Here is a 20,700-nt window from a genome sequence, read left to right as displayed (position 1 = left end):
GAAAATGTAGTTAATTTAAAAATCAGTGAACAGCTTACCCTAATGCAGAAAGGCCTGCGACAAGAGGTCAATGTAAGTCACCAGTGCGCCTATGACAGATAAAGCTCAAGTTTTACTTTCATAAGAAAGCTGTGTTTTGGTAAATCAAATGGACAGATTTCTTCTCAAATAGATCTCCTAGATTCTGGGATATGAAGGAAGGGAACAGGAAAGAAGAAATTTTTTCTTTTCTTGGGCCCTGTGTATTATGATCCTAAAAGTACTTGGGGTAGGGGTGGGATGTCTGACAAGGTATTTAACAGTTAATGGTTAATAAAACCACCCGTGTAACCTGGTAAAGAAATTACATCTCTAATTACAAAGTGCACAGAGAATACACACATCTGCTCAGCTTCTCACTTACACAGAGGACAAATGCCTGCACACATCTGCTGCAGCTCCACTCAAAGGCCAAAAGCCTGAGTCAACCTATCAATTAGAAACCTGGTTCCAGAGAACGGTGGGGGGCGGGTATGGTATGGTGGGAGAAACTTCTGAGAAGACCCCCAAAAGAAATTTTACAAACAGATCCTTGAACATCTATGGAGAAACAGCTCTAATATGAAAGTACTAATAGTGTCACTACAAAAACCACAAAGGAAACAAACACAGAAAGCACTAACTATGGCTAGACAACCCTGCCCTAGAGTAGAAGCTGCCAGGCCAAGAAGTAACACTGTAGCTGCTTCTGCTTTCTAATGGGATCAAGCAAAGGCTAGTCTGAAAAATCCAGTGGGAAATGATTTTATAACACCCAAAGAGATGGTTTCTCTTTGAAAAATAAAGTCTAGTTTTGGAAACCCACTTTCTTTCAGTTTCAAAAACCCAAAGCCTAAGTAGAGGGAGATGTATATCCAAAAAAACACCAGCAAAAACCTCTTTAACTTGTGCATGTTGGTCCTTCGGCACCCACCCTTCCACTGTGCTACCCAGTGGCAAAGTGCTCCGAAATCTTAGTAAGAGTTGCTGACATTATTATCACCATGTGGAAGACAATGTGGAAGTGAAAAGTTGCCAAATACATGCTCTACAAAGTTTTATCATTAACTCTGTTTTAAAACCTACCATACACACAATTCAAAAACCTTCTTATTGCCCAATACTTGAGGGAAATGATAATTTAAAAACATCCAAACACTGCCCCCCATTAAATGCAAAAGAGGAAAAATACAAACATTCAATTGGGGTGTTTATTTCTTTTAAATAAATATAATCTACACTTGATTACATGAGCTTAGTCTACCTACTCATAATCAGTACAACAATATTATCATATATGTTTGTGTGTATGTATCAATCAATCAATCAACAGGCTCTCCTGTGTCTCAGGCTGGCCTCGTGCACCTCTGCTATGTGGCTGAGCTGAGAATGCTCCTGTCCTTCTGTCTCTACCTCCTCAGTGCCTGCACAGGCTTGGTGCATGGTATGCAAATGTTTTGCTGACTAAGCTGTATCTCCAGACTGCATTATTTTATTTTTAGAGAGCCTTTTTTTTTTTTTAAACTGAGGATTTAAAGCATGTACATGAGCCACAGGGTACACGGGTCAAGTCACTGGATGACTTCTGAGTGTGTTCTCTTGTTGCACCCTGTGGGTCTCAGGACTGATGGAGAGAGCCTTTACCACTGAATCATCTTGCTGGCCCTACACTATTTTAAAGTGCTATATTAAATAAAGCAAAATTTCTTTTTCAAAATAAGCCCAACTTCCTCATTTGTAATTATCTCCAGTTTTGTTCTGAGTCTCTTCATGATTTCAGTTTCTTTTTCATTTGGAGAAACTTTCTATAAGAGAGTCTTTTGAATTTAGAAGCCAATTCAAAAGCAGTACCTATAAAGTTGGTTTCTTACCATGGTCTTCAATAGCATGCAAGTTTAAAAAAAAAAAAAAGAGTAAGAGGAAGGGGCCGGTCACCATGGTGACCTGTGCACTCACCACTTTCTCCTTGGACCTCAGGACACCCAGCTTCCCGAAGCGTACGTGAAAAGGCGAGCACTGGTAGGAGCCATCCTGCTGCCTCACCACGACCACATCGATGCATCCAGACAACGTGGCTTGGTTAATGCCCTTGTAGAGTTCCTTCACAGTGACGAGCACCTGCCCAGCCAGCTGGCCCACATAATTCATGGTTTGAGACTGAGAAAAGAAAACGATGTCAGCACTAACTTTGACAACTAACAGCAACGACATAAAGAGTTTGATTAAACATACACTCTGCTCTGCTGTCCAGAGCCCATTGCTCTCCTGCTGCCCCAGCTACATCACACATATGTCTCAGACTGGCAGTGCCTCTAAGTGGGGTTGGAGGCTGTGGAAGTTCTGTTTCCTTCCACACCCCAGGGTGGGGCCAACTGTCTTCATCTCCCTCCACCAACCGCTCAGGACCTGCAGTACTATGTCCACTCTGACCACAGGAGGCAAGGACAGGAGGACTGTCACCTCCAGGGGAAGCTTGGGATTTATCTTTGCAGAGAGACAAGGGATACAACTGAGAACCGAGATCTTCTGGTTCAGATACATCAGGTACATGCTGCGTCAAGCGAGCTGTGGTAAGCTGCGCCAAGACTAACACACGTACCATGACTTCAGAACCTCAACATGGCATAATGGGACATAACGTTTGTGTCCCACAATGTTCAGAGCACAAAAGGGGTTTTGGTTTCTCAACTTCAACTCACTACTCAAATCAAGATCACCAGAGCTCTGCAATTCAAAAGAGAGAGGGTACATCTAAATCTGGCTTCACCCCTTACCCTGACTCATCCACTGAAAAACCCAACCCACACCAAAACAAACCCATTAGTCCTCAGGCTGTCAGCTCTCCCTCCAGCGGGTGAACACACCATCACTCAGCAGACACCTTTATGTTACGTTAAAGCCAAATCCACAGAGAGTCCATCCCCTGGATGTAGGATCAGAAAAACCTCCAGCTTTAGGCTAATGCAGAAGTCAATTTTTATTGGACTCTAGGAGTAATGAGTCCAAACTATTAACTGCGCAGAGTGGCCTCTCTAAACCAGCTCTGGTTGCCCTAAGCTCAAGATTCCATATTTGCAAAGTTCTAGAGAGACATTCTGTGTTGTCAGGTAAGTCCTAGGTGGAACAGGGACAAAGTGCTGATCCCCTAAAAAAAATGAAGTGGACCTGCCAGGTCCCATCAGCACATAACTCAGCCTACTGGCCAGAGACAGTCAGTGCCTAAGGCAAGACAGACTCCACTCAACAGTCTATACAGAGATGACTGTAACCACAGTCTAGCTGTTGAGTAGCCTGAAGCATATAATCCTGATTATTCCCCTGGGTATTCCAAGGTTTCCAACTGCACATTCCAAAGAGCTTGCTTTGTGCAATGTACACAAGCAGCTACATTTACTACGATCTCCTAAGGTGGAGGATGTCATAATTATAAAGAAAATATGTTATAGCCATGAAACAATTATAAACAGGTGGCTTTGGTTTTAGGATGAGGATGGTTGCTTTTATTTTGATAGCAAGGCCAGATTAAGCACACATCAAATACTTAATTTTTGAAAAAAAAATTTTTTTGAGATAGAGTCTCACTGTACAGTCCTGGCTGGCCTGAAACTCAAGACATAGACTAGGTTGCTTCTGAGCACAGAGGGATCTGCCCACCCCTGCCTCCTGGATGCTGAGATTAAAGGTGCCACCACTCCTGACCAACCTTTCTCTCCAGGGTCTCTTTGTAGTCAAGATGGCCTAGAACTTAAGACAACTTTAGTCTCTAAAGTGTTGGGATTACAGGTGTGTGCTACTATATTTGACAATAATTATTTCTTGAATAAGGAAAGAACTATCAAATGAACTACCAATAAACAAGCTAAAACCAATAAACAGCTAAGAGTCATTACTGTACTATGTGCAGCAGAAATACTATTCCATCAGATCACTCATGGATAATCTCATTGTATTTTTTCTTTTTGAAATGGTCTTACTATGTAGCCCCAGCAGGCCTGGAATTCACTATGAGGACGCTACCGGCCTGGACTCACAGAGACCCACTTGCCTCTGCCTCCTGAGCACCACTATTCCTGGCTCATTATGTTTTTAAAGATTAACATTTCTGGATCCAGAGTTCAGAAGCGGCCTGGGCTGCATGAGATCCTACCTCTAATACAGCAAATAAACAACAGTAAACTGCTGTGAGATCAGTGTAGACCTTCAGAGCTCCAAGAAAGAATATGGCTGCCCCAAATCCTCTACTGAGCGTCCACTCAACTGAGTGTCTTTTACTTGGTGTTAATTGGGATGCACAAGCAAAATATCATAACAAGGACACCAACAATCGCAGGTAATGACGGAACACGCCAGGCAGCGTTAACGCACGCCTTTAATCCCAGCGCTTGGGAAGCAGAGGCAGGTGGATCTCTAAGTTTGTAGCCAGCATGGCCTACAAAGTGAGTTCTAGGACAGCCAGGGCTACACAGAGAAACCCAGTCTAGGATGGGGGTGGGATTGTGAAAACCCGAAATTCCACCATCAGCACAACAATCCTGTTGCCCCATACAGTCACACACATTTTTCTCTTGCCTTCTCCTCCCCAGTCCCTGGCAACATTAATATGTTTTCTATTTCTGAAATGTCTGCCATTTAGAAAGGAAGTCATACACACAGCACCATGAAGAATGTAGCCTTTTAGGACTGCCTTCTTTCCCTCATAATTCTCTGGAGACTGATCCAGATGGCTGTATTAATGAACTCATTCTATTTTATTGCTGCACAGTATTTCATGGTATAGACTTACCATTAAAAAGAAAACAAAACAACCCTCCCCCCAAAATAAACCTCTTGTTGAAGAACAAGTAACTGCAGTTTCTGGCTATTACAGATAAAGGCACAATTTTAAGTATCCACACACTGTGTGTGTACAACTGAGTGCAGCTTGTCCGTTGTAAACCACTACAGGCGTGGCTGTTTCGGAGCAGTCAGACTACTTTCCAGAGCTGCTCTACCATTTTATCTTCCCACCAGCAATGTCTACGAGGTGAAGTTATCTGGCATTGGCACACAATGAGGCAGTACTGTTTGGCCATGATTACAAAGATTTGCATTTCTTTAATACCTAACAAAGCTGAACATCCATCTTTTCATGCACTGCTCTGCCCCACGAGTGTCTGACTATGGCATGACAGGACTCAGAGAGTCCTCATCTCACTAAGAAGGGAAGAAAATGCAGGTCTTTGTTCCCACTTCTGTGGTCATGGTATACTGCCATTTTATGTTAAAGACAGACTATCTCCAAAACCAGCCCTGAGGTGAAATTCATCTGGAGGTAGTTCAGCTCATCGCCTCTTTTACCAGAAATGCTTCTTTGTCACCTACCACACCTGACTATTCCTGTCCTCTTAAGTTACACACACTTAAAATATGCTGTTTTATCTGCTGCACCAGACTAAGCAGTCAGTATTATATGACTGACCAATGGTGGTAATGATAAAATGAATACTGTTACAATTTGTAAAAAAAAAAAAAAAATAATAGTACAGACCTTAAAAAAGAAACTGAAAATGGCTACTTTTAAACATCTATATTCAGCCATAAACAACCATGTTCTAAATGTGTAACAAGCTTATATCAACTAGAGCATACAATCCATAATTAAATATAACAACATCTATTCAGGATGATTTTAATTACTGTGGTTAAGAGATATGCTGTTATACATGAAAATCTAGTGTGGAAATTTAGTTGCTAAATGTAGCAAAATACAGGCTGTTAAGAAACTTGTTTTCTGGAGCTGAAGGGATCTGCAGCCCTATAGGTGGAACAACAATATGAACTAACCAGTACCCCTCCCAGAGCTCGGGTCTCTAGCTGCATATGTAGTAGAGGATGGCCTAGTCGGCCATCATTGGGAAGAGAGGCCCCCTGGTCTAGCAAACTTTATATGCCTCAGTACAGGGGAACGCCAGGGCCAAGAAGAGAGAGGGTGGGTAGGGGAGCAGGGTGGGGGGAGGGTATAGGGGACTTTTGGGATAGCATTTGAATTGTAAATGAAGAAAATATCTAATAAAATTGTTTAAAAAATTTAAAAAATTAAAAATAAACTTGTTTTTTCTTGGAAGGCATGAAGCCCTTTGGGTTTAAATTTTGTAGGATACAAAACCAAAAGTTACACGGAGGCCTGGACTGAAACAGATACTTACCCCAGAGACAGCCAGAGCAACCTGCTGACCACACAGGAAACCTAGCAGCAGTAACTCTCAGAGAGCCCACTTACCCCAGATAGACCTTATTTTGAGATGGGATTTCACGGTATGATCTTGGCTGTCTGAGATGGAATTTAATTTGTACACTAAACTAGCCTCAAACTCACAGATACCCATCAAAGGTGTGCACCACCATGCCTGGCCTCCAAGTATTTTAAGAACTATAGAAACAGAAGCTTCAGATACATTGGGCGATGTTACAGGGTGGATGCTTCTACGTGCCTCCTACCCCCACTGCATGCACTGAAGCCCTCATGCTAAGTGAAGGTATTTGGAGAAGGGCCTTTAAACGTAATCCGTTTAGATGAGGTCACGAGAGTGAACATTAGTGCCCATCCTCACAGGTGCCTATAGAAAAAGTTAAGAGCCAGCATCCTTTTACCTTGCCATGTGAGGACACAGTAAGACAGCTGCAAGCCTGTGAAAGTGCTCCCAACTTGTGTCCACACACACACAGACACACATTTTTTTTTAGATACCAGTACAGTCAACTCAAAGTCCTAAAAGTGATGCTCACACAACAGAAACCAAACACTTTTCTCCAGACACTAGCCAACAGCCTCCCAGGGGAAAACCTGCATAGTCTAACTTAGACAGTGACGAGACACTCACCTCATAATGTAAAGTCTCAAAATATACCTGTGAGAGCAAACGACAGCCATACAGATCATTCTGAAGGACCCTTAAGTGGTCCAGCAGAAAACTGCAGACAAGAGAGTCTGCTGGTCTGAAAAGGAAGTTCCTGTGGGAGTCAGTGTGGGTAACTAGGTGACAAGTGATCATCCCAGACTACAGACACACACAATGAAAGGTGGGCCAGGTTATTTCAAAACACAACATTACAATCTATACAACATGGCTTCAGGAATGTTAGAGCTACAGTTTAAACATTCAACAATGTACGAGTGTATTTCTTCAGTAGCCATATTTAGACTAGAGTAGGAAAAGCTACATGCTTACTCATGTACACATCTTCAGATTTCAAAATAACGAGCAGATTCTAACATGGCAAGCAGCACATAGGAGAGGGGGTATCAACTTCTCTTCCCAACCCCCACAACAACACTGCCCTGCCCTGTGGAGGAAGAAGAGGAGGAAGAGAAGGAGGAAGAAAAAGAAGAAGTTTCAATAAGCTTTAGAAGGGGCATGGTGGCATACACCTTTAGCCCCAGCATTTGGGAGGCAGAGGCAAGAGGATCTCTTTGCATTTGAGGCTAGCCTGGTCTACAAAGTGAATTCCAGGATAGCCAGGGCTACACAGAGAAACCCTGTTTTGAACCCCACTCCCCACCTCCAAATAAAACAAAAAACACAAGTAGACTTAGATATGTTATGATCAGAAACCTATGTTTAAAGGGTCAAGTTCTAAACTTTCTCTCCCTCACACTCCCAGCTTTAAACCTTCTACTTACAATGTGATAACTATACTACTAGTCTATTTTGGTAGTGATAATAACTTCAAGGTCTCTAAAATAAACACAGAAGTCTGGTCCTTTGGCTTCCACATAAAGTCATCCAGTTTTAGTAAGTTGCTATAGAAACCATGCTTTCTACCTCAGGGATGACTATTAAATATACGGGTAGTACAATGTACAATATACAATTTCCTTTGAAGCATCCCTCCTTACTGGAGGTTCTTTTTACTTATGCACTGACTTCTAAGCCAAGAATTAATATGTGCTGGAGCTGTGGGTTAGCAGGTAAGACTGTGGACCCAAAAGACCTCAGTTTGAACTCCAGCTACTGTTTGATGGCTCCCAGCCATCTGAACTGTCATTTCTGGGCTGGAGACATGGCTCAAAGGTTAAGAGCACTGACTGCTCTTCCAGAGGTCCTGAGTTCAATTCCCAGCAACCACATGGTGGCTCTGTAATAAGATCTACTGCCCTCTTCTGGTGTGTCTGAAGACAGCTATAATGTACTCACATAAATGAAATAAATCTTAAAAAAAATTAATATGACTCTTTTAGAATCAATACACTCCCTGGGCTTACAACCTACATTAAGATTAGACTGTAACCAGGCTGAAGCTGTCCTTTGACCACCAGAGTCTAATATTCATGTAGTCGTAGCCCCAGGAAAAGTTAGGTTAAACCTCATTTATCTTTCCCTCTTCTCTTTTCTTGCCCCCTTCCACCCCCTTTAAAACAGTTTAAAATAGTTTTAAAGCCTAGAGCCAAGGGACACTGATACTGAGGAATCATACAACTGTGTGAGTTCTCTAGGCTGAAGGTCTCCCCTGAGTCTGATGGTGCCCTGGTAAAGCCCAGGGAGCAGTGAGGCACAGGACTCACTGTGGCTTAAAGAGTATCACAGCACTTCTATTAACAAGGCAGCTATTAACACTCGCAGGCCAAAGGTCAGTGACAGCCTCAACAACCCAAAGCTAAGACCTTTGTTTATCAATAAGTCTGATAGAATAATATTTTCTATAGAAAGAAAGCTATACTTAAGAGTTGAAATAGAATTGGTTTTAGTAAAATTCTGGCCCAGTTGTACTTGAAAGCGTGGCTGAGGGGAAGCAGAACCTCCTAAGCATCCCCTGGTGACTATAGGTAGCCACGTCACACTCTTACACAAAAGGGAAGACAGTAGCTTTACAGTGTGGGACCTTCAGGCACCACCATAATCAAATAATCAAGAGGCGACTCATTAAAACGGAGTCATTGTTTCTGTGGTATTTTGTCAAGAACACAAAATCCCAACCTAATTGTGAGATGATATCAGACAAACCAAAATTAAGGATACAGCAAGTCTGATCAGTATTCACTGAAATGTGAAGACCCTGAAAACAGGGAAGAGTAAGAAGGTTGGAAGGGACTGACTGAGGACACACAGCAACCAGAGAGGCGGGTTCTGAAATAGAAAATGTGCGTGCGTGTGTGTGCGTGTGTGTGTGTGTGTGTGTGTGTGTGTGTGGTGTGTCTTGGGCTCCCTACTGCTTCAGTCTGTTTGGCACATACATGTGAGGGAATAGTACTCTCTGGCTCACAGCAGAGGCCCTCGAGGCCTTCCTAGGACCAGCATACAACCTCACTACAGGTACAGTAGTTCCCAAGTCCTCAAGTGACTGACTCCTAAATGTCACTTTACTTCAAATTGACGACCAGAGGCAAGCTTTCAGTTCTCAAAGTTGAAGGTGATACTTACTGCTTTTTTTTTTTTCTTCCTTTTTTGCTTCATTGTCCTCGAAGGAATTGGGTTTTTTCCAATATAGTTTCAATATAGCTCATGAGTGGATGTCAGCCTATATGGGCTATGGTACTATGCACTGTTACCAAGTAAGGAATATAAGGTGATAGATGACCACCACAATCTCAGCTCTTGTGCCCCTTGACCTGGATGGAGATCCACTTGTTTGCTGGTCAATCTGTGCGCGTGATAACACTTCTGAGATTACACAACTCCCTTCAGGGCTGCCCCAGGGTTCACTGTAGGTGGAGTTCTTTTTTTCTTTACCTCTATTTTGTTTTTCACTTTGAGACAGTTTAACAAAAAGCCCAGGCTGGCCTCAAACTCACCAGTCTTCTGCTTCTGCCTCTTGAGCCTAGGAGCCACCACACTTACAGACCCTTACAGCGTGCCTACATACACACTGCTAGGGAAGCTCCCTTGCAGATGGACAGCAGCTAAGATGATCTACCAAAGGCACCCAGGAGCAAGTAGGATTTCATCACAGTTAAAAAAGACCATCAGCAGTACTGATGACTTACAAAAGACATTTGGATAAGTCCTCCGGAGCATATAGGATTTGAGGAAGAGGGAAAACAAGTTCTACAATAAGACATGAAAGCCGTGAAAACTCACACAAGTTGCCCTATTTTCAATTAGGTAAAAAACATCACACACAGAATTCATTTACTCTAGAATGTGAGCCTATAGTTTTCTTTTCCTACTGTGTGGACTTTGTAACCCTGTAGAATTGGATTAGAATACATAAATGGTATTAAATACTTTCCCAAGAAGGGTAAGATTTTAGACCTTTTAGGGAATTGTGTCCCAGTTCCTTTAAGACCGAGTCAGCAGCCTGAGGTTCTATCAGAGCACCCTTCGTCCAGGTGTTTTAGAACACTCTCTCAGATACAAGGATTTCCGCAGCGCTAGCACACAGCCAGTGCGACTCCTCAGTTCGGGGAGTGAGGTGGAGGAGGGAAGCCATGGGGCTCAGCTCATCATGGGCACTGGCAGGGCCAGGGTTGGGGAGTGCAGTGAAGACATCTGTTTAATGTCCGTTTAATCTGTGGAAGTCCTGTTTAGACTCCAAACCACTTTCCTCAACAAATCTGGTAGTCAGGAAGACAGAGGACTTCTTGCCTTATTATCCTTCTGTCTGTCTGCCTGGTTCAACACTTAGAGCTCTGGTTAATTTAAAAGCCAGGGCTCTTTACTGCACACACCCATGTTCGTTCAAAAGTCAAACTCCTAAATAATTATCATAGCTTATTAAAGCAGATATCAAATCTAGTATGCCAGCCACTAGCCATTCAGAAAATTCTCTTGGGGTGGGGTGGTGACTCAGGGCACATCAATGACATAAGAGGGAACTGTTAACAAATTGCAGTCTAAGCAAACGTCTCTGACTTCCCTTGAAAACATCAGTAGCAAAACATCAAAGAAATTCCCTTGAAATGGGCAGTCTATATGCGGTACCACTAAGTGGACTTTAGAACTATTCCACAGAGAAACAAGTATGCCCATATCCTTTCCTCTGACCATTAAGACAGACGTGCACGAATGCATAAACATACCCTTTGTATTATGACAGACTTAAAAATAAAATTGCCTCGCACAGAATCTTATGACTCATATTCATACTCGATTAATGCTGCCACTAGTGAGTGAAGTCTGTATGTGGACACCGGTAACCTCATCAATATCAGACAGAATATGGCAAAACTTCTAAGGCAGCATAAGCACTCTCATGCCTTTAAAACCCAAATCAACTAGGTTAACAGATTTCAGAATTTATTCATTTTTTATTTTGTTGACTTCATCCTAGTTTTCATAAAAATATTCAACCTAATTCGATTTTTTAAAAAAGTAACCAAGGCAATTTAATGAGAAGATACAACGTCAGTACTCTCATTTGGAGTTCCTGATTATCTGAATGTAGTTTTTTAGCCTCTGCCTTTAAAATGAGCATTTAAGACAACCCTAGTGGCACAGGACTGTGATTCCCAACACTCAGGAGTGCTGAGGCAGGAGGATAGTAAGTTCAAGGCCAACCCACAGAAGCAGTCAGCATGAGCAACACACCAAGACCCTCATGCAAAACAAAAACCAATGTAATTAAAGTCAGACAGATTCGAACACATTGGTTTTTTAAGGTCCCACCAGCAGAGTTAAATGATCTTATCTTTACATCATCTGACTTTGTTTCCTTAACAGATTTCTAGAACTCAAAACTTAGAAGTCATATTTGACTTTGTACCTTGTAGCAAGAGAAAACTAGATTAAAAGTTCCAACTCCAACAGGCATACTTTTTGTTTGTTCATAGTCATAAAAGGGACAGCCTAACATCATTCTTTTGTATCACATAGCCAAACAAAATGCCACTTTCAAAATACTTGCTTAGCCTTACAGGAGAGTTTGCCAGGACAATAAAACCCATAAAACTTAAGTGACTTCTACCCCCTCAACCACCACCTGAGATGCAAGAACAGAGCTCAGCACGTTGCTTTGAAATCTAGCGGTAGACAAGTTCTCAGTTTAGAGCAAACGCATTTTTTCTAGGCATAAAGTTATTAAATAATAACGAACAGAGTAAGGAAGGCATAAAGGCAAGTGGGGAGAGCGGGCAGCCAAAGATTTGTGTTCTTTGTAACATTTTAAAAATTAGAAACTTACCACAACAATACATTTTCCAAACGAGGGGCGCTCACCACTTACAGGGGCGCTCACCACTTTCATTTAGCAGGTGCTGCCCCTTCTCAGTGCTACCCAGTCTGAGCCTCAAGCAAAGGGAAAGAGAAGTGGGTGAAGGAAACTCACCAGAATCCCAGGAGGGGCCTTGCCATGGTAAACACTTGCAGGTTTACTCAACGAGCTTTCCTGAACCGTCTTCTCATCTTCACTGTTATCTTCTAGGTAAAGCATCTTTAAACTAAAGAGACTACTCAAGCATGACTCTACCTACAGAGGTGAAGGCACCACAAACAAAAACTTATTCTGTGGACAACCAAGTGCTAACTGCCGCAGAAAGGGACATAGTTAAAACTGAAAGCAAACAGGTCTTTAAAAAAAAAAAAAAGCAATGCACACACCACTTTACCAATGAGATTTGCTCAAAATGCCTCAGCCCCATCTCTCCACGGATGATAAGCAGGGGCATGGGGCAGGCCGCACCATGTGTTTACACTGATAGGTACCAAGTCCTGCCCAATCACAAGACGGTCAACTACAGCTTCCATCACACAGAACAGGGATTGAGTTAATGATTCCTTAAGCCAATCACATCTTCATATGCAGAAATAAAAACAGCTATACACAGGGGGTAAAAAAACTCCTGTAGTCATGCGAGGGAAAAACTTTTCATATGCTTAGACTGCATCACTGCGCTTCTATAGTCTAACTACTAGATATTTTTTCTTCATTATACTGGCATAACCTAGCACTTCTCACAAACCTGGGAGATACCCTGGCTCAGCACTCTATAAATGACAAAACTAGATGATTTCACGAGTGTGACAGGGCAATACTTAGTTCACAGTGTTTACTTGCCAGCTCTCAGAATGCCTACATGGTTACCTCAAACTTTTCTAGAACCCTAGCGCACACGATACACATAGGTAAGGCACACATATATACTTCATTTTTAAGTTAAAACATTTTATTGAAGTCATTTTCTAAGACTCTGGAATTTATTACAAATAGCCTCCAGCCATATAAGCCTATTGAATTTGCAAGCTAGTACTAAATGTTATTAATGAGTGAAGATGGCCACTTGATTTGGAAGGCTTAATATGAAAAAAGAAAGTGAAGAAATTGTGATGTATATGTGTAGTAAAATAATATTCTATATTCTGAATTAAATATACTAATTGAATTTTTGGGATTCTTTTTACATCTTGTATGTTAAAGTATGGCACAGGTACACATGCTTAGAGTGATGTGCAATGTTCAGAGGACAGACTAAGTCAAGTCTGCTATATTACTCTGCTCTTCCTTATTTCTTTGAGACAGGGTCTCTCACTGAACCTAGAGCTTGTGTGACAGCCAACAAGCCCCAGTGATCCTTCTTTGCAATCCTCGGCAGTGCTAAAGGTGTGCACATAAGCTTTCCCATGTGTGCTGGACTCCAACTCAGACCCCTATGCTGCATAGCAGGCACCTCTCTCCCACAGAGCTACCTCCAGCCTCTGCCGCTTCTTTTAATAACATGACAGGGAGGGAATCTGAAGTTACACTACAGCACACATGCAACTTCTGCTTATGCCACTGTTTTTAACACCAAAAGAACCTGGAGAGGCGAAATGTTTTCCTAATGAGGAACTAAAGATAACGGGATTTTAATCATTCTTTTCAAGTATTTAATTCATCAACCCTCTGATTCACTCAAACATTTTGGCCAAGAGGGGATGGAAATGCTAACTGCAGCAACACTCCATCAGGACTCAAACAAACTGAGGTGTGATGGAGGTGTCTCAGTGGGTAAAGCATTTCCCAAGCCCGACAACCTGAGTTCTGTCCCTAAAACTCCTATGGTGGAAGAAATGACTCCCATACACTGTCCTCTGACCTTCACACACATGCTGTGGCACTCCACCCACAAAACGAATTGTAGAAAATAAGGAGAACAATTGAGAAATCAATCTCCCCAACATTAAAAATAGGAAACCCATTCATTATATTCAAGTCATTTTCCCAGCTGCTGTCAGAGATTAACAAAGCATCCATACTCACTTGCAATTTAATTACACATCACATATACTACTCTCCCCCTTCACAGGGGAACTGAAGAGTTCTGACAGCTGAAATGTTATGCCATGGACAAAAATTCCAGACTCTTCCCCCATGACCTGCAGTAGCTCCAGGCCCCGGCATCAGACAAGAGCAATAAAATGTCACTCTGAGGTGAGGGAGACATGAGAGGTCAGGAGAGAAGAATGGGAGAAAAACGAACAGGGAATTGATTAAGGAGAAATGACCTAAGATGAAAAGTTAGATGCAGAGGAAATAAAATGTGGGTAAGAAAATATATAGAGAGAAATCGGAAAAGGCAGAATTAAGCAGGAGGGTAGATGGAGACAGAAAAGAGAAAAATCATGTTTTAAATGTGAGGAAGCTAACTAAGGCCCAGAAAGAGGTCAAGCTACTAACTAGAGGTCACTTGCTGAAGAGGGCAGGGTACAGAATGAGACTCCCCCCAGCTTCTCCAGTCCTTTCTGTGGTTTATTTGTTTCATTGCTGAGACCCAGAGAGAAGCAGCTGGCAGACTCAGAGGCCATGGCTCAACAAGTGAAGAGTGTGGAACTCAGCAGGGCAGTGACAGCTGTAACAAAGTCAGTGGACAAGGGTCACTCCAAAGGCCTCTTACATGGGTTCCTGCCCACCTCAGTATTATGTCACTGTTTTGATGAATAACTCACAAACTGTCCTGCCTGCAAACAGCGTGTACCTTGGACCCACCAGAGATGAGCTCCTCTCTACACCTAGATCGCCACCTCTGGAATCCTGAAGGCTGCTCAGGCGGCACTTTTCATCATGTCCAACACACAGTAAAATCACGGGCAACCATTTCCAATCAGCCCCATAACTTTCAAAGAAAAGCATCAGCTCTTCTGTCCAGGTTAAGGATAACAGTGACTCCGAGGGCTTTGGAAGGAGCACAGTGTAGAAGGAGCAAGCATCTCGCCTTCAGGAAGCCCTGAGTCCCGTCCCATCCCTAAAGCATCAATAAAGCAGGTCGGATGGTGCAGCACTCAGGAGGAGAAGGAAAGGGTCAGGAAGGAAGCCCAGCATCGGCTCAAGCGTGTGGGCCAGGCCAGGCCAGCCTGGGATACGTGGGGTTGTTTGTTTGTTTGTTTGTTTTGATTTGTTTTATTTTTTATACAAATGGTTGAATCCTGAGAAAAATATTTTTACTTTTGCATAGCATTTTTTTTTTAATTATCTGCCCACCTTGACCCTCGAAAGCAGACCTCCCCACTTTGCCCAGGCTGGACTCAAGCCATACTACCATCTCAGCCTCCTAAGTCTTGAGACTCTAGGGAAAGGCCACTGTGTCGGCTCTTTTGAGACTTTGAAAAGTGGGGATCAGAATGTGGTCTATGCCTCCAACGCCAGCATTCAAGAGGCTGACTCAGGAGTGAGGAGAACCTGGGCTACGTAGAAAGTTCAAGACAGTCTGTGCTGTAAAATAAGACTGTCTGGTGATGGAAAGGAACGGAGGGACAGAAGTTTCTAAGATTTAAGTTTGCACCTAGCTTCAAAAGCAAAGTTAAAATGATGCCCAGAGAATCAGATTCTGTTTTTTCATTATTAAGTACATGGGACAGCAAGGTGTGGTGGGTTTCTCCTTCTCCTTTTTTTCTTTTCCTTTCTTTTTCCTTTTCTCTTTTTAAAACTTTTTATTGATTTGTTTATTTCACATCATGTACCCCAATCCCACTCATCTCCCTGTCTCTTTGTATTTGCCCTCTACCTCTGCAACCTGCCCACAAAACAGAAACAAACAAAAAGCAAACAAACCAACACTCCATCTTGCCCTGGAGATGCAGTGTGTCACAGTGTTTTGCTCAAACATCTTTACTTACAAATGTCCACTGTAATGAATCATGGTCAGGCTTGGGACCTCTGGCTTCTGCTACATTAACAATACTGAATCCTCACCCAGGATATATGACTCCTGACTCCTCTTGGATATATGTTGTTGTCCTGTTTCATGGAGATTCTGCAGCAGCTTTGGATCTGTAGGACTGGCCCCTTTACCCACTTCAGCAGTTCATAGATGGGCTAGATATACGGGTGGGCCAACTCAAAGCCCTGGATCTGGGCCTGGGTGGTATCTGAGCTAGTGAGCACACCAGCTCTCTCAAACCCACACTAATAGTGCTAGCTCTCTAGCACTGCCTCAGCTAGTTCACCCACCTGCTGCAGCTGGGGCCAGCTTACCCCCACCTCCACCCCATTCACATGTCCTTGGTTTCTCTCCCATTCCATTCCTTGGGTCCCACTCACCTGCAACTTCACTACCCCAAGTCAGCTTTACTGTGATGCACAGGGGAGGTGCAGGGGCTGCTCTTCTGCTGCCGTAAGGGATGAGGGTGAGAGGAAGAGAGCATCTCTCCGGCACCCAGACCACCTCACAGCAGACGAGGTTGGTACCAGCTCTCCGGAGCTCCAGAGCCGTGCGGCTGGATCTGCCACCAGGGCCAGCTCTACTTGTGCTGCCCAGTTCCACATGTGGGGGACCTCTCTCTAGAGTGCTGTAGCTGATGAGGGGCATGGCCAGCTCTGGGCAGCCCTTGAACATCTACACGGCCCCAGTGGCAGCCCAGTGCTCTCACATGGCCTTTGGTGGTAACATGGGTCACAGACATTGACACAGACTCCTGTTGCTGCATGGCCATAGACACTGTGAGACCCTCTGAGGCAGCACAGGCTGGCCTTCATCATGGCCTTAGGTGGCAGTATAGGCTACTCACATCAGGCTATTCCCTATCACCCCCAAGTCTCCGGTTTCTGTGTCTCTGTCTCTCCCATCTCTCTACCACATACTTGTACATTAGAGTGACACCTGTTGTAGGTGGCCTATGCGTGTCTTCAGCATGCCAGCTCTCCAGGGAGCTAGGCAAATTTCTCTAGGATGGATTTTAATAACTAATACTGTATAATTGTGTGTTCTATATACGAACTTGGCAAATAAGTGCACTGAGAACGCATCAATCACTCAGTATTCCAGACTTCCAGACCACCCCTGGATTTTCAATTATTTGGATGATTGGCTGAAGTCCTTGGGTAAGCTAAACCACAGGAGTCTATCTTCCACTTAAAGCAACAAAACATGGGGTCCTGTGATCCCCAGTGTGATGATGCCCCTCTGGGGCAGACTGATGCCACACTGTCAGAGTTGCTGGCTAACTGGGGACGCTCAGGTGGAAAAGTCACAGTTCTTAGTCCTTCGTATGTATTCATCTTTGATCCTTAGAATTGCTTACTCCTTTCCCTCACAGATTACAAAATAAGAGATTCAACGAAATGTCAGAGGAGCTGGAATAACGGTTCAGTGGTTAAGAGCACTGGCTACTCTTTCAGAGAGCCAGACTTGGTTTCTAACACCAACATGACAGCTCACAAGTTCAGTAACTTCAGTTCTGGGAAGATCCGATGCCCTCTTCTGGCCTCTCCTGACAAATCATCTTTGCAATGACATGGATGAACATGAATAAAATATGCAGATAGTACTCTTCTTAAAATTGAAAGCAGATTTTATATCAAGGGACATTATGAAAAGACAACCTAAGAATATAAGAAAATATTTTTAAATCATCTTTGATGAGAGTTTAATATCCAGACTATATAAAGAATTACAAGTCATCAAAAGGACATGTTATTTATGGCTGAGGAGATAGCTTAGCAAGTTAAGGAGCACGTGGTCAAACCTGGCAACTAGAGTTTGATTCCCAGAACTCATGGAAAAAGAACTAACTCCTCAAAGCTGACTCTGGCCTGCATGCATCAATGTCCTCCCCTGAGAAAATAAAGAAAGGAAATTAAAGTGTGGGCAAAGGGTCTGAACAAACCTTTAAAGAAGGTATACCAACAGCCAGTGAGGAGATGAGAAGATTCACCCGTGAAATACAAGTCAAACCACAGTGACCCTGTCACGCCACTGCCCACTACAACTACCATAACTTTTTGAAGACAAGTACCAGCAGGGTAGAAAAACTTTGTGCACTCTTAATGGGAATGCAAAATTGTGAAGCCACTGTGGAAATTGTCTGGCAGTTATTCAGAAATCTAAACAGTGAGTGACTATAAAATCCTGTCATTCCATATTCAGGTATGTACATGAAAACTTGAAGAGACTCAAACTGATGCTTGTAAGTAAAATTGTTCATGGAAGCATTGCTCAGAATACTGAATGAGTTAGTTGGAAAACTCACAATGTTCCATTAGTAGATGGAGAAAAATGTAGAACATATAAAAAGATGTATATTCTCTAGCTATAAAAACAAATGAGGTTCTGACATATGCTAGCCAGTCCCTGAAGCATGCTTAAAAAAAAAAAAAAAAAAAAAAAAAAACAAAGCATACATAAAAGGGCATCATATGATTTCAGTAAAAACAAAAACAAAACTAAAAACCTAGAAAAGGCACATTAATAAGTCAGACTAGAGCTGGGTGTGGATACACATGTCTGCAGTCCCAGCCACTCAAGAAGGTAAGGTAGGAGGAGAGCCAGGACTGAAGACTAGCCTTGGCCTACAAAGGAATGTGAAAGATCACGCACAGACTGCGTTAGGACGAGGGCTAGGGAGCTACTGCTTAATACTGAGCTACTGCTTTACTGAGCGCACGTCACAGACGCAGGTGCCTGTGAAGGCCAGAAGAGGTCATTAGATCCATGTGGAGCTAGAGTTACAGGGAGCTGTGAACCCTCACCCTCACCCCACTATGGAAATCAAGCGCCTGTCCTCTGCAAGAGCAATAAAGTGCTCTTAACGCAACCATCTCTCCAGCCCTTATCAGGCTTCTAAGGATCTATTATGTAGCCTGGGAGAAAACAGTTAAATGGTAGTTTATGATAATCACATTTTTCAAAGCCTAACCAAGTGCTGGGATGTGTCTTCTATCCAGTGTCCTCGTTGACAGACAGCATAATGTGTATGTATACTCACACAACTACAATGTCTTGTGGCCAAAGCTTTCCTAGAGCCCCTCTTTAACTTATAGATTCTAAGAATGAATGTGGTATGTGTGCTACGTGTGCACTTGCATAGTCACGTGTGTAAAGATGGAGGTCAGAGGACACTCTGTGGTCCTTGCCTTCCACCTTGTTTGTCACAGAGTCTCTGTTGTCAGCTGCTGCATGGACCAGCTAATGGGGACAGGAGCAATTCTCCTGTCTCAGCCTCCCATATTGCCATAGAAGCACTGGATTCAGACAACTGATAATGTGTCTAGCTGTACGTGGTTCTAGAGATTCAAACTCGGGTGCTGTGCTTTCAGGATGAACATTTTTCTCACTGAGTCACTGCCCCCAGCCCAAGAACCTCTGATTCTAAGTTAACTACTATTTGTGAAACAAGAACATTCAGGTGTAGAAAAATTTTCAATTATTCCTCAGACAAAGTAGTTAAAATATGCTTTATCAGTCAGGGTTTTCTAAAGGAACAAAATTTATAGAATGAATCTATATATCTATATATATCTATATATATATCTATATATATATCTATATCTATATCTATATCTATATATCTATATATATATATGAAGAGGATTTATTATAATGGCTTACAGGTTATGCTCCAGGTAATACAACAAAGGCTATTTACCAACAAAAGGCTAAGAGTCCAGTAGCTGTTCAGTCCACAAGGCTGGATGGCTCAGATGGTCTTCAGTATATGCCAGAATTCCAGAGAAGTAGACTCTAAAGCCATCAAAGGAGGGAGAGGCAGGTAGAAAGAATAAGCTTTCTTCTTCCAAGTCCTTACATTATAGACTGCCAGCAGAAGGTGTGGCCCACATTAAAAGTGGATGTTCTCACCTCCAAAAGTCTGGATTATGGGTGGGTCTTCCCTCATAAGAAGATCCGGATTAAAAGTGGGTCTGGCTACTTCAGATAACTTCATTAAGAAAAACCATCCCTCATTGCTATACCCAGCTGCTTGGGTTTTAGTTAATTCTAGATGTAGTCAAGGTTGACAACCAAGAAAAGCCACCACATGCATGTAGTAAAGCCAAAAGCTCAGTCTGGCTTTACTACATACATGACAACAGTCCTTAAAGTAGCACAGGATGTACACACATGCACATCTATCCCTCCAAGATCTGAATATGGAAATACAATGTCCACTAACCAAATACTTCCTCTTACAGGCCAGGAACCATGCCATCCTCTAACTCTGCTCCCTGCACTCTAGAAAGACTGCAACATTAGAACATTTGGAACATAAGCTGGCTTTCTCTCTTTGCAGACTTCTATCTAAGTTTTTAAACATAGATTCAATTTGCCCAAGAGAATTGGTGGTTAGCATCAGTCAGATTGCCTCATACCATGCCCTGTGATGCACAAAGAAACAGCTGGAGAACAGCAGAGCAGTGAGGTGTGTGTGTGGGGGGGGGGGTGTCAGCGGCCAGACCACAGGAATGCTGATTGGCTTTCTAGCTTTTTTTTTTTTTTTTTTTTTTTTTGGTTTTTCAAGAGAGGGTTTCTCTGTGGCCCTGGCTGTCCTGGAACTCACTCGATAGACCAGGCTGGCCTCG

The 20,700-nt window shown here is 42.8% G+C and overlaps 1 protein-coding gene across 7 annotated transcripts in view; it reads right to left on the bottom strand.

The window, feature by feature from the left end:
- Lpin2 (lipin 2) overlaps positions 1 to 20,700 on the bottom strand; it is a 66,287-nt gene that overhangs the window by 32,680 nt on the left and 12,907 nt on the right. For 4 of the 7 annotated variants that reach the window (NM_001357791.1, XM_030249977.1, XM_030249978.1 and 1 more), the window contains exon 2: positions 1,975 to 2,175. In NM_001357791.1, coding sequence (NP_001344720.1) covers positions 1,975 to 2,166 — 192 coding nt within the window. In that variant the 5' untranslated portion in view covers positions 2,167 to 2,175. Of the gene's footprint in view, positions 1 to 1,974; positions 2,176 to 2,250; positions 5,825 to 12,258; positions 18,864 to 20,700 lie in introns of those variants that run through there. The other 3 variants (XM_006524786.3, NM_001164885.1, XM_006524788.3) reach the window with 3 other exon arrangements.

The sequence above is a fragment of the Mus musculus genome, chromosome 17, assembly GCF_000001635.26.
Source record: "Mus musculus strain C57BL/6J chromosome 17, GRCm38.p6 C57BL/6J".
Lineage (NCBI taxonomy): Eukaryota > Metazoa > Chordata > Mammalia > Rodentia > Muridae > Mus > Mus musculus.
Note: the sequence above shows the minus strand (reverse complement) of the source record. Positions and strands in the feature narration are given on the sequence as shown.